General features: G+C 39.2%; 1 protein-coding gene across 1 annotated transcript in view; it reads right to left on the reverse strand.

Moving 5' to 3' along the window:
• Nucleotides 1–11,035, reverse strand: part of suclg2 (succinate-CoA ligase GDP-forming subunit beta) — an 84,265-nt gene extending 73,230 nt beyond the window's left edge. Inside the window, exon 1 of the mRNA XM_053442613.1 lies at nt 10,889–11,035. Within this exon, the coding sequence (XP_053298588.1) occupies nt 10,889–11,035 (147 nt within the window). The remainder of the gene's footprint in view (nt 1–10,888) is intronic.
• Between the last annotated feature and the right edge of the window lie 3,919 nt (nt 11,036–14,954).

The raw sequence follows: 14,954 nt of genomic DNA on the forward strand, positions 1-14,954 counted from the left end.
TGGGGGAAATTAATCCAAAATACATGTATTCATTAGACAGTAGATCGTAACAAATATTGTCTTAGCAGTCCCCTCTTCAGCATCCTTAGCACTACCATATAGGGTTGCATGTCCCATTTCTTTTAGAGATCAATGAGTAGTAGTCTAGATGGCCCTTCGAACAGAGCATTCAGAATTGTAGAAGAAAATTCCCAGAATACCGTGCAAAACAAGTAACTACTTGTAAGTAGGATTGAGCATTTGGTTGATTATTTCTCTTCTTCTCTCTCTGTCCTCATTTGTTCTTTAAAATAATCAGCTATAGGCCGCTTCATCTCTGGGACATGTTAACAGCTAAATGGACTGTGTCAAGCATTGCACTCATGATCGATGCACGAAGGGAAAGACCACTGAGGACGCTAGTCTATTTCAGAGGTGATACATACAGACAACCATTCACGCCTACGAACAATTTAGAGTGGCCAATTAACCCTAAACTGCATGTCTTTGGACTGCACTAAATGAAATCCGAGGCAGGGATGGGGACAGCATGCATACTCTATACCAGTGGTTCCCAAACTTTTTACAGTCCCGTACCCCTTCAGACATTCAATCTCCAGCTACGTACCCCTTTTTAAAAGGGGGGCGTGGCCGGAGCTGAGTTCAGCCAGAAATAATCACCACGGCACAGGTTAATGAGACGGGAGTGCTTGAGAGAATGCCAAAATAATGTCATTGACGAAATTCTTAATGATCAATTAATCGATTGTCGATTAATTATGCCCATCCCTAGTTTTGACTAACGGTCACTAACCTACCTGTAACTATTTTTGGCAGTGTAATTATTTCGCTGAATATGGGTATACATGAGTATTTTTGGCAATGCTACTTGGCTATTCAGACTATTTAATATTGCATGATTATTTATTGCTCAGTTTGAAAAAGTAATGGGCTTTTTCAATTTGAAAACGCAAATAAAATGTTCTCCCCGCGTACCCCCTAAACCACTTTGCGTACCCCTTGGGGTACATGTACCCCAGTTTGGGAACCGATGCTCTATACCAATCGTGGCGATAGTTAAAACCAGAATCTTCATGATGTTAAATATTTATTGATGTAAGTCAGTATTTATGCGGGGGTTGTTTGCTCTAAAGTTTTGAACTTACGGGTGAAGGATGTTTGAAGAGCCAAATTTGTGTTCATACTATGTCCAACCTAATTGTTACAAATATGACCTACAGTGCTTTCAGGTTTTCTGTATTTAAATGACATAGCTCTGGTATCTAGGTGTGCTGTTACAACAACAACAAAAGTCACTTTTAAACAAATATGAAAATGGAACATTATACATTCGAACTAATTCAAATGCAACACTTGTACTCCATATGATCACAAGACAGATGTTTTAATGCCCTGGTTAACCCATCAGCACTGCTTTGCTTGCCACGTGTCATTATTATTTATTAGCTAAGTTTTACTGATAGGTCAATAAGTAGCAATTAGTCAAGCGGACTTTAAGAACTACTCTCCTCTGGAACACAAGGCAAATGCTCAGATGCATATATAGACTGCAAGTTTAGAATTTAAACAGGTCAGTAATTTGAATATAATTTTCCCACATACGAGTTAGCGTTTGAAGTTTGAATAACAACTGGCAGACCTAGTACCCAGTGCTCTGTTTGATAAAGAACTACGGGTCGTGAAAAGACTGCTCTGACTGATGATGTGGAAAACACATGCAAAGAAGCTGCTGCAGCATGAGCCAATCGATACCTAATAGGACACCTGAACAAGAGCCTTAATCACTCACCAACCTTCAGAAGCAAATACATTTTTTATAAATTACCCTTGTTATTCATTATTCATTGGCGTTTTATTCCAGCCATTTATAAATTATAAATATATATAAAGCTTTTACATGCACAACAAAGAGCTACATTAAAGAATGGCAGCAATTCAGAATATAGCTTGAGCACAAGACAAAATTCCCACTAACACACAGGCTATAAACATTAACAAGTGTTCAAAGGCTAAACATAGTGGGGCTCCATTATGGGAACATTTCAATATTTCAATACAGGGTTAGTTCCTTTGAAAGCCTATGCGAAATAAAGAAAGGCTATAACTTTCAACTCTACTGAGTCAAAGGCGCAATTTTAAGGAGGCATATTCATGAGGATATATTGCAAATCTGTATTGATTTGGCCTCCATGACACTCCATGAAGAACAAGAGGATGAACTTAGAAGACTCCAATTCCGGAGGATCACAAGGAAAGTCAAGGAGAGTCTTCATAGTTTCTATTCAAGTGTATTGCAATGTTGTTGAGCATTTAAATTAATGCATTTATCGTAAGTCACTTTGGATAAAAACATCAGCTAAATGATATAATGTAATCAAATATGTAAAGGTTTATTCAAGATGGTCTTTAAAACTATTTAAAACCATTTAACATGGTCTACTTCAGTGCTAGACTGAACAGAACAGGTCATTACAGTTCGGATATATAAACAAATCCCTTGTTTGAATGAATTTTCCAATCGCAAATAATCTTTGACAATCTTAACAGTGACAGTCCTAACCGCAGCATATCACTTGCTTATCTTCTTTGATGGATATTTGCTAAAATGTCCAAAAAGGAAAAAAGAAAATTTAAAATATTATATAGTAACAAATAAAACTGAAAAATAGACAAAGCAGCGAAATTTAAGCAAAATTGTTGTGTATTTTATCCTTTAAAAGCTCATCAGTGAAGATGATTCAGAAATGTCCGTCTGCTGGCCAGTCTACAGTTCCAATCCATCTTTCCAAGGCTTCACTCAAAACTGTAATATCTCCATTACAATTAAATCCAGTGGATGAATTGCCATGAGATTTGCAAACATTGTTAAATACTTTCGTCAATGACCAAATATGGGCATTTAACCAAGAGTCATCAGCATTTATGACGGCTACAGTCTCTTAGTCTGGCTTACTGTGCAGTGATGTACTTGAAGCATACTTTTTTTTGTTGCTATTTGCTGTTTATAGGGGGGGGGTTTTGTATAGTTTTTTCCCTCTCAGTAAAAGTAAACTGTTCAGTAACTTATTACATTTCAGGAAATCATTAAACCTTGAGAATGTAAACAATTTATGTGTAAATGAATATTAATAATGGGAACATTTAATCTCATAGTAGAGCTGGGACCTTTAAATATTCACACATCATTCCAAACAAAAACCCATTATTTATCATGAATCACCACATTGTGGGAACAGAAAATGTGATGCGCAATTCTGCAGAATAAAAAGAAATATTTTTTCCCCCTGCTCAAACAAAATCCCTAACTCTTGCACAAAGCTGAGCACTTAGTTCCAAACTGCAGCGATGGGAGAACTGGAGTTTCCAGAGGCACAGAAGATCTTGTATTATGAAGCCGTATCCACAGATGTCTGGTGGGGTTAAAATCTTCATTATTTGTCATGGCTAGACCCTAACCCCTTTGAAATGACACTGCCTAATTAGTGACGACAAATGACTGCAGAGTTAATTAACCAGAATGCCCCTTAAGGCGCATTATCAAATGTTTAAGAAATTAACAGATTGCCAGTTCACCAATTCTATGTAATTGATTTGTTCCCATTCAGGTCATGAACTCGTCTCTTTTCCCGATCCATTTAGCTAACCATCCGGAGGGAATTTAAAGGGGAACTTCATAGTGTCCACTTCCATGAGCACAGGCTGAATCAGAGAGTGCAGTACTCTGAACGCCTATCAAAATCATTGCCACACTGATTGCAGTCGAATGTTTTCCTGCTAACGAGGTGGCAGTTTGCTACTTAGTTGCCACTCATAAATACAAGCAGTCTTGCAATTAGACAAGCACTGCGCAGTAAGCTGTGATGGAGGTGACACACAGTAAAAGGAAATGGAGGAGGCAAAGAGGCAGAGTTAATGTGGATTTTCTGTATAAACAGGCTAGTCTGAATCACAGGCATACTTCCACTTACATCCAGCTATGTAGCAGGAGCATGGCTCATGAAGCATTAGTGGGCTAATTCAGAAAACCATCTAGCCTTGTCCCCTTTAATTAATCAAGTACTTGAGGGCTGACGGCAGAATATTTCGTCTGAACTTTGTCACGTGGTTTCATTTCAATAAATGTTCAAGTGATCTAATATCTATAACTCAGAAACTGAGGATGAGGGGGGGGGGGGTGTGAGAGCAGAAACATTTGTGATTCAAAACTTAGTTTTTCCTTCTTCTTAATAGTCATGTGAATACAAAATGTGTCTGTTGTCCTTGAATATGAAACTGTGTATAAATTAGCTTCAGCTTCAGCAAAAGTTACAAGTTGCTTGGAGTGATGCTAAATTACTAATCTACAGACTGTAATTTTATTATATATTTGACCTTAATACCTAAACTACATATTGCTCCTATTATTCATGTACTTTTATCTTAGTAGGATCTGACATGGAGGACTTGTAACAGAGCAGTTTTTTCATTGCTATATTTTTATTTTTAGTAAAGGATCTAAATGCATCTTCCTGAAAGGCACTCTGACTGATTAGCCTATACTTTCTGTTGGAGCTGCTACAGAAAGGTGTTTCTAAGATTTACTTTCTTTATAAATCTATCATGTCCAGGCTGCTCACTAATGATGTCAGAAATCACATGGACCATTCACAATCTCTCACTTGTAGCTTTCTATGTCTTTGCCTGTTAGAGGCTAAGGTCATATCCAGACCATTAAAGTAGCGAGCGAGAAATGACATCTGTCTGTTCAAGATCCAGGAATAGAACAGAGGAGCTGAGACAGAGGCGAGAGCAGTAGAGCATGGCTCCAGGATTTAGATCAGTGCGATTTGCATCATTGGCAGGTCTTTAGGCATGGCAGGTCTAATCTCCTGCAGACAGGCTTAAGAAAGGAAAACCTGACTGTTGTGTCTCTGCAGATAGGCATTTCAGTAATTAGCATAGCTAATAAGGGAGGGTGTACTGAGTAATATTCAAAAAGGTGTTTAGTCTTAAGGGAAGATAACAAGAATAAGAAGGTGGCAATACAAGAAGGCATCAAGTTCAATTCCTTATAAATCCACAACAAGAATTTACCTGAAGCCATAACTCCTGAATCGCTATGGCAACAACGTACATCCACTCATGCCAGTAAACTCATATCACCGGGTGCCTTAACAGTCTAAATTTATAATACAAAATAAAAGAATCAAATCACTGATACAATTTATTACATATTTGGTATCTTGTTCTTTGGAGTCTCAATTACCAATAGCAGCAGTGATGTTGCTCTACAACATGGGCCTTGTTCAGAACTAGCATTCATTTAAGGTGATCTGATAACAAGTTGCCAGTTCTGAGAACAAGTAGGAAAACAGTGAGGAGGCATTTGACTAGCAATTACTCAAAAGACATTCTCACCGACTGTATCAATTCTGTATAAGATATAAAATCATGTTTCCTTTTAGAGGTGTGCAGGTGTGAAGGTGTGCCTCTCTCTGGTCTCTCATCATTTAGACTGACAGAAATTATGTATCTTTATTCGAAAATAAGCTTGCAAGCGAGATCCTATAGCAAGTGATCGCTGGGGACATATGTGGAGACAAATCATCTAGCCCGGTATGAACTGGCGTTTTAAGGGTCGTCCACTTTTGACACATGACATATGCAAATGAAAGCAATGACCAGGATCAGGTGTATTCACACCACGGACACGGTTGTAGCACTGTCACTGTCTTCATGACACACAATGAGGTGACCAGATTCAGCCGTGGACGAGGGCAAGTCAGGACGGCATGACTAGAAAATTGAAATTCGCAGGGAGTGGCCTCTAGCAAACTCAATTAGGAAATCCAAATTACACTTATAATATGTTTGAATATCTTAATTCAAAGATGATGTATATGTTAATATGGCAGCTGAACATAATCTTCAACATACTGCACTTTTAATGAATTACAGCTGTCAGCAATCACTGGCATTGTTTTCGCAACTAATTCTCAGCATCACTCCCCCTTCTCCCTCATTATCTACGCTGGTACAACAGCCGAAGTTAAGCTGATAGGAGTGCATTCACTCATTGTATTCCCCATTTCAGCGGCTGCCAACATTTCCTAATGACTGCAGCCCTTCTAAATTATTGAAAAAGCCTAAGCACCTCACCAGCTACAGAAATGGCTATTAACCTTGGTGAAGCGATATTCAAATCCAGTTAGAGCTAACTTTGTCCTCCAGTATCCCTTGCGGCGAGGAAATGTAAATGTGTTCTTGCTGAGACAGATGGGGAAGCCGCCCGTCGTTTGAAGTTCCAGCAAAAGAAGTCGTTGCAAGCAGAGGGCTCTCCACCCCCCTCTGTAAAATATTCAGGACTGAGTCTCGTTGAGCCACCTCTCTTCCCAGTGTTTCCCATCAAAACATGCTGGGCTTCAACGCCGTTAGGTTATTACAAAGCAGGAACACCTTACGCAAGAAAAAAACTTAGCAAACGTTTACAAATTCACCACTGTGCAGCGACAGTGAAAAACAGCCTGAGGATTATCTCGCTGGGCAGACAAGAATTCAGGAGATTTGATTTATGAGAGAGGGAGAATGAGCGCGAGGGCAGCGGGAAAAAAACTACATCCCAGTTCCCCTCTAAGAGCATCGTGAATCCTGACACGAATATTGTGCATTGTTGTTTACAAATTATCCCAAAGCTTAGCTGATACTGTCCGGGCTGATGAGATTCTGTTGTAGAAACACCTTGTTGACAATCAGTTCAGTATCTGATACAGTGCTACAGAACAACTACGACCATCACTTTCATTACATGGACAGAGAAAAACTGGAACATAGACAAACAGACAGACAGACAGACAAACAGACAGAGAGACAGACAATATCAAAAAAAGATAATCATTTCTGATGAAAGCTTCTTTGTATGCGATTAGATCATTTAATGTGGGTCAAAAACGATGGGTGTGGATAAGAATTCTTTGGCTGAATTTTAAACTTGTACTTTGTAATTTCAACTATTCATTTAGTTTTTATTTGAACTGACACCAAAACCTAACAATACCTGTCGGCAACCTAATTGGGTCATCCTGTGCCTTCTGAGCGGCTTTCTGTGCTCGACATACTCTGAACAGTGTTTCCGAGGCTAATGAATCACTCTCCAACCAGACATTTCTTTGGTTGTTTGAGGAGTGACCTACAGGGAAATCTGCTAGACATCCTTTCAGGGTTGTAAATTAAAAAGAATGGCTAAATGCCAAACCTTTGTAAAATGTATCTTTGGTGCATGGATTATCGGTAAAAGGTTGCATTCAAAAAGGTACACCCAGACCTCCAACTTCTTGTTACCTCATTTATCCTAAATGGTCGTTAAACTCACTTCCCTGATTTCAGCCAATGAACATAGTGCGACACAACAGTATCATAGGAAAAGAGAAAACCCTTTTTTTTTTGTAAATCGTTTCATAAAGCAGTCCACCTTATATTCCCCTGGATTATAAAGCACACTCTTTACAGCAATATTTGTATATCTGCAACAATCATGTCAAACAGGATGGACAGAGCCAATGGACGAGAGTCACAGTTGAGTGCTCAAAACAAAACTCAGCCGCAGATATTGCAATTTTCTTTTGCCCACGGGAGGTAATGACCTTCAAGTTACAGCTGTTATGACATGACCTCAATCTACAATAACGACACATGAGTAACAATATTTTGTGTCGCCTGGATATGAAATCTCCCTTTTTTGGGTTATGATACTTTAGTTAGGACGCAAAAACCTAGTATAGCACTGGAATTATCATTGTTTAAAGTAGTTAACTGTTTAACTATTGTTTGTTGAAAATTCTGGAGACTTACATTGGAGAATCTCATTACTTTATAAACTTGATAAAATATTTTATAAAAAGGGAATTATGATAGATTGAGAGACCTCTAACTGAACACAGCCTTCTTATTCCCAGAAATCCATTTGTACAGTAAAAACAGTGCCTAACTGAGTGTCCCTACTTGAGGGGACAGGATCCTGCTCTGTCCTTTCAGGCAGGGTGTCAACACTAGTGCTACGGACATTTACACATGCACACTTCCAATAAAGACCAGATCTCTCCTACTAACTCAGAAGAAAAACCTCAAACCGAGGAGCAGCTTGTAGAAGAACATGCTGATTTATTTAGGCGCGTGTCTTACAGCTTAAAATTAAATGACAAAAACACCATTCTGCTTTCATAACTGTAAGGGGGAATTTCTTGGTTAGTCAATACAAGACAGGGAAACGTGTTTCTGGTTCCTTTTTGTGGCTTTGGGAGCAATCTGTTCACAGTTGTCACTTGGTTGAGGTGCTACAGATGCAGCACCTCAACCAAGTGAATAGAAATAAACTTTGCCGAGAATTGTCCACACCTCGTGAAGGGGAAAAAACGGTAATGACTCTAATGTAAGACAATATATTGTCCTATAAATAAGACATTGTTTTATCATATATATATATATATAAGACAATACATTTTCTTTTAATGTGTTATAAATCAATATATTGCCTCAATTTATATTTCAATAACTTAAACTCAAATAAATATTTTCTTATTATATCTATAAAGTGATTCATTTTATATATAAAATGAAATTTTTTTATACATATGCTGTCTTATGATCAGAATTATTTTTACTGCCAAGTATATTTGAACATACAGGAAATTGCCATGGTGTGGTGCATTGGACATAAAAAACAACAATCGGACATATTATAAAACTGTATCTTGTCTCTTATTTCTAATATTCCATTACAGTCTTTTACAGAGTGTTGCATTATGGGTTGCTTGCAGCTTAATGTTGCTGTACTAGCAAGTGTTTGAGTCTATTCACAGAGAGTCTTCCAGACTTAATCATTGTTTGGTCAGTCCAGTGTAAACTGCAGGAGTTTCAGAAGGCGGATGTAACCTGTTCTGTTGCCAGAGAGAAGGTAAACTCATGGGGAGTGAAAAGGGAATTTGTAGCATCTCCTGACATCTTTACTGCAGAAATGAAACTGAGAAAATATGTCAAACAGTCAAGAACTCAATCTGTCAAAGATAAAGGTTTCAAAAAGACTGAGCTAATTCCACAGCATCTCAGTAAGCTGCCTGGAGACCACTGGGACACTGGGCTGTCTACAGGCGTCCAACTTAACTGAATTCTGGGGAAACACTGTTAGATTTTCAGATATCAATGAAATGATGAGGACATTGGAGTTGAAGTCCATTCACCATATGGCTTGTGTTACCAATGCCAGTGCATCACATGTAAAATTTGAAGGATTATATCAGAAAAAAGTGTTCACTTCCCCAGTGAGCATCATTGTTTCACTTTTCTTCCTCTAGCCAATGTCTAATGTCCTGTTTTGAACTGGTATTAACATCTCTGCTGAGAGATCTGATCACAAGAGGACTTAAAGTGTGTCTGGTAACACATGGCATTAAAATGTATCCTGAATGTCTCTGCTGTGACCACTTGTGATTAGATCTCACTTCCCTGCTTTATATGCAAAGACACACGTACATCATTTCTGTTTGGGAAGACTAAATGATGTTGTTTTTACCCAGTACAGAGTTTACAGATGTGTCTATTGTCAATGTGTGTGTGTGTCACTATAAGCGAGAGCAATTACAGAGAAACGGGGTGTTTGATTCATTGTGAAACTGTAGATCAGCAGACATCATTTGCGTACACTCAGCAAAGAGGATGTTGCCACATGCTTCCCAGATCCCCTCTGAATGTGGTTTGAGTGATGGGATCACAGGACACATTTGGGTCTGTTCACAGCTGTACTTAGCACCGACAAATCCTGGTCGGAGCAGTCAGGGCAGATGTTGTTAAAACAACATGTGTTTTGCTTTAAAAAAGGTCCAGTGTTTAAGATTTACGTGAAAGGGATCTATTGGCCAAAACTAGTCATCCTAGTGACGTTTTCACCAGATAGTAATCATCTCAATTGTATTAATTGCTGTTTATTTATCCTTTAAATACTTACATCTAGAGCGGGTCCTCTACAAAGGTTGCAATGTTTTTGACTGTAGTCCAAACTGGACAGACTTAACAACTTTTGAGTTTTTTATAAAAACTGAAGGCTACCACAGGTTCTCTTTCATGTTTGGAGGGGGAGGTGGAGGTGAGGGGTTATCAGCTGCAACGTGGATGCATGTCACTAAATTCTACACAATGAACCTTTCATCCATAATGTATACGTGTGAAAACACCATCAAAGTACCTCAGCCCTCTGAGAAACCCTGTTTTTAAATATTCGGTCTAATGCTCGGTTTGCAAAGCAGAAGACAACGTTAACCGGGATCATTTGACAAACAGACAAACCAGGAGAATTGTGCAGTTGTTTGCAGCTCAGGGACAGATCGGGATCGAAGTGCAGGAGTTCACCTTTACACTTCTTATCTGAAACTATAGGCACAGCATTATCTCTCTGAGCTTTATGGCCACACTGAGAACATGGACTGTCTGTTCTGTTAATGAGGAGCCTCTGCATAGGGATTGATTCAGATCCACAGGTTAGTCAAAGCTATTAAACATGATGTATTTTACACTTTAGTCAAGAGTGGTAGAAAAAGACTGTAGCAACAAGACAAGAGTGCATAACTGGCCAGTTTAAGTCCCAGCAAAGTCCGCGTTATTTTAACGAACACTACTAAAACTCCATCATATGAATGCTAAAGTCATTACAGGAGCTGTAGGTCACAGTGAGGACATGAGCTGTGAGCAGAGGTCTGCCCCCCCCTTTAACTCTGATCTGACACCTCTTACACATGCTAACCTAGCTAGCAAGCTAACGACTCTGACAGCTCCCTGAGACGATGACAACAAACATACGTCAGCCAACCAGAGCTGGGAGAGGAGGAACATTCATCCCCGGTCATGTCCGCTGCAGCTGTACCTTGAGTTTGTCGAGGAGGACGTGTTTAGAAGCTGCTGTCCTCAGTCCTCTCGCAGCCTGGGATGCCATGGATGCCGCCATGTTGACACGGAGAGCCACGGAGTAATGACGTAGCGAGCATGTGCGCGTTAACGCTGAGCCGTTCATAGGTCAACGGGCAGAGGGAGGCGGAGCTCCAGGGATACACACACACATGCACCACGTGAACACTCACAGTCCAGTGTGCACGCGAACACACGTGCACTGTGAACTGTGAACCAACCATACAGTGTAGTTACATGTTAGAGGTTAGAGCCTGAAAGTTCTGTCCCATGAAAAGTTCTCAGGTCTGCTTCTGACTTTTTATTTGTAGCTACAAACACATTATTTACTGCTTTTAGAAAATGATCTTCCTGACAAACACATATACATGATATGATGTTCACCACTGTTGCTCTGCTCATGTTAAAACTGATATGAAGAAAAGGAAACCTCTCCTGCAAAGGTCGACGCCACCATGACACCAAGGTCATGTTCTCAGTAATATGTGTTTGTGTGTGATGTGTGGTTAGGTGAACGTTAGTGTTAGACATGGATTGGTCTCGGTTAAGGTTGGGAACAAGGTTTGATAGGCTATATGCAATGAATAGAAGTCAGTACAATGTCCTAAGCTAAAGGGCACTCAGAGAGCACATAACTCTGCCAAATTACATGCACTGAAAATGAATCCTTCAAACAACTTTTGTGATAATCCACTCAGTAGTTTTTGCGAAATCCTGCAAACTAGCTGACAAAAATATATAATAAAAATAAATAATACAGATGAAAAAATATTCTCCTCAGCACGGCTCATTAGGATACCTTCACAAACCTCTGTGTGAGTGTACGTGCATGTGTGTCTGTTTTGGCTTGGCCTCTGACTTTCGCGTCTTAATATGATTAAATTATTGAAATTATTATTAATGTATTATCTATTTATATATAATGTGTTCTCCAGAATTGAGATAATGATGACACAGATGACTTATATTTTCATATTCGAAGGATGACTGAATGAATAGAAGATTAGAATGCTAAAACAAGAGGGGAAATGATACTAAACTAATTGTAAGACAAGAAAGAAAAATAAAATTTAAATGTTTTAGGGATTAGGTTTAGGTAAGTATGTAGGACTTGAATTTGGCTCATAAAACATTCCTGGAGATTGAATTGCTGCATATAGGCTATGCATTTTTCGTATTATGGCTGTGCATGTTGGATTCATGCAAGGATGGATGAATGCCTACACAGGGATGTGTGCATGTGTTTATTCAAATCCCACTGTTGGAGCTCTTTTGGGGTTTTATATAAGCAGACTGTGTGTATATGTTTAAGGATTCATGAGGCCAATATGCTATTTTTGTTTGTTGCTGTGCTGTAAGATGTTAATGAGTGCAGCTTAAAAATAGTTATCTTAGTTATAGTTGCTGATTAATGTATCTGGATAATCCCATTAGAGAAAAGGTCAGGTTCTGTGTGCATCATGTAACTTTGAATCGTGACAAAGTTCACTCAGTGTTAGTGGATGTGTATGTGTGTGTGTGTGTGTGTGTGTGTGTGTGTGTGTCTGTCTGTGTGCGTGTGTGTGTGTGTGTGTGTGTGTATGTGTGTGCAGGAATTGTGGTTCTAAATAACACATGAGGAATGGATTCTGTAAATAAGCAGGCACAAAAATGGAATAATCTATTCAAACATGTAATAGGTCTTTGGACACTAATGGATTATTTTTTGCATTTTTGTAGTTTGGTTACTTGTAATTTAGCAGAGATAATTCTTTTAGATGGGTTTATAGCAATTAAACTCTAAAACAATCACAATCCATCTTTACATTTGTCAGTGGACTGGAGTTAAATATTCTAATGGATACTTTTAACCATGTGATTACACACACTCATCAGACTCTTCATGTCCAGACGCAGATGTTAATTGTCCGCAGCTTCATCCAGCATGTGACCTTGTGAGCGGGACAGAGAGTCACTGTGCTCAGCTGAGAGGTATTGGTAGGGAGTCAAGTTAGAGAGTGTGGGATGTGTGAGCTGATCTTGTCTGAATAACTAAATAGCCCACTCACACATTCCTCCAGAGCCCTCATTACATGCCGCGCCTTGAAAGGGCAGAGAGGGCAAACCAATCATAAAGAGCTGTGATTATGACACAGGGAGAGAGAGAAGGGGATGAGATTCTCTTTGAGAAGCCATATGGGTCAGGAAGCGGAGGAGGACAAGACCATACCCTCCAACATTAAAGTTTGGTATTACACGATATGTATTTGTTTCTTCTGTTCCTTATTTATTATCAGGGTTCACATGTGTTTCTGTATTCTTTGCAATTTTTCCGTCAGGATGCAAGTTCACAGTAGTTTCTTTAACAACATCAGAATTTTTTCTAAATGATAATTACATTTTCTAAATGTGCGATCACGTTCGGAGATTAAGCGGTTTTAAAACCAACACCGCAATACATATATATTTTTACGCATATTAAAATTAAGACTTTGCAGCAGTCTTATCCACTGGTCCGCACCGGCCCTGACATTTCGAGCTACATACGCTGTAAGTATCCATTACATTAAATCTAATTTAGCTGACGCATTCATCCAAAGGGACTTCCAGTAAGTGCATTCAACAATGAGGGGAAAAACCCAAAACAACAAGAATCATGCAAGTAAATTAGCTTAAAAAAGCCAACCTACAAAGTGCTACATTGAAGTGCAATGTATAAAGTGCAACAACATCAGAGTTGAAAGTGGTTTATTAGACATCATCTTCTTAACCAAGGTGTAGTCCGAGGAGATGTGTCTTTGGCCTGAGGCGGAAGATGTGCAGACTTTCTACTCTCCTTATGTCAATGGGGAGCTCGTTTTACCAATTAGTAGGCCAGGAAAGCATTCGGGATTTTGTTGAGGGTAGGGTGGGTTGTTGCGGCAATGTTGGTGGTAAGGGAGAGTTGACTGTCGATTGTCACACCCAGGTTCCTTGTGGTCTGGGTGGGGGCTACCACAGAGTTGCCAATGGTAATAGTAAGTTCATGGGTGGAAGAGCCCTTCCATGGAAGGAATAGTAGCTTCCATTCTGCAAAATAAAGCCTGCCTGCACTGTGCTCACCACTTGAATTTCGGGATGTGACTAACTAATGGATACATAGGTTAAAATTGTCTTGCTTCTGTTTCATGCACCATTTGCCTCCTTTATAACATCAGACAAACTTACAGAACTAATGGATCCATGTGTGATGATAATTTGTAAAAAAGTTTGAGGGCCATGCAGATTAATCGAGTTTCCCAAGAGAAATGACACAACAGGAGGGTGTCAGGTGGTGACCTTGAATATGAGACTCCAGGGAAAAAATTTGGCAGGTATGCAAGTCAGAGGGGAGGAAATGATGATGATGAACAGTTACAGCCAAATGCCAATAGATCTTCTTTCTAAGCCCTGCTATGGTCAAATACCCAAATCTCCAGCGTAGAACCTCGAAACAAGTTCAAAATGTGAATATGAAGCATTTTAGTGTCAAGAAGGAGGGAATTTGCCTCATGTTTATTTGATATTTTGCTCTTAACTCTCTTCTTTTGAGCGAGAGGTTTTGGCAGTCAGTGATCCATATTCTTAGTGAAACGTTCTTTGGTTGCTGTCTAATGTAAAAACAGAGTCAGAGCACAAATGAAGTGAAAAGAGCTGCACAGGCATAATATTTCAATATGTCAACAATTCTTGCCGCATGCGTAAAACGCCTGCCCTTGTCGCCATGTTTCAGTGAAGAGTGGAACTAGCAACTTAAGTCTAAGAATCCACTAAGAATCAAAGCCGAGCAGAGTGACTAAAATATGATACGCTTGAACATTTTCTTGTTTCTTTGTTTCACTAGGGACGTTTTCTCTTCCCGAGGGTATTGATATTCAGACAGGACTGTCAGAATATCAACGGCCCTAACTAATGCAATTCAACTTTTTCTCATTTGGGATGTAGTCCTTTATCGCAGAACAAAAACTCTGTTTTTTTATCTGCAGTCTGATCCCAATCATGTCATTATTCTGCCAGAATACAAAGCA

The sequence above is a fragment of the Pleuronectes platessa genome, chromosome 2 (genome assembly GCF_947347685.1).
Source record: "Pleuronectes platessa chromosome 2, fPlePla1.1, whole genome shotgun sequence".
Taxonomy (NCBI): domain Eukaryota; kingdom Metazoa; phylum Chordata; class Actinopteri; order Pleuronectiformes; family Pleuronectidae; genus Pleuronectes; species Pleuronectes platessa.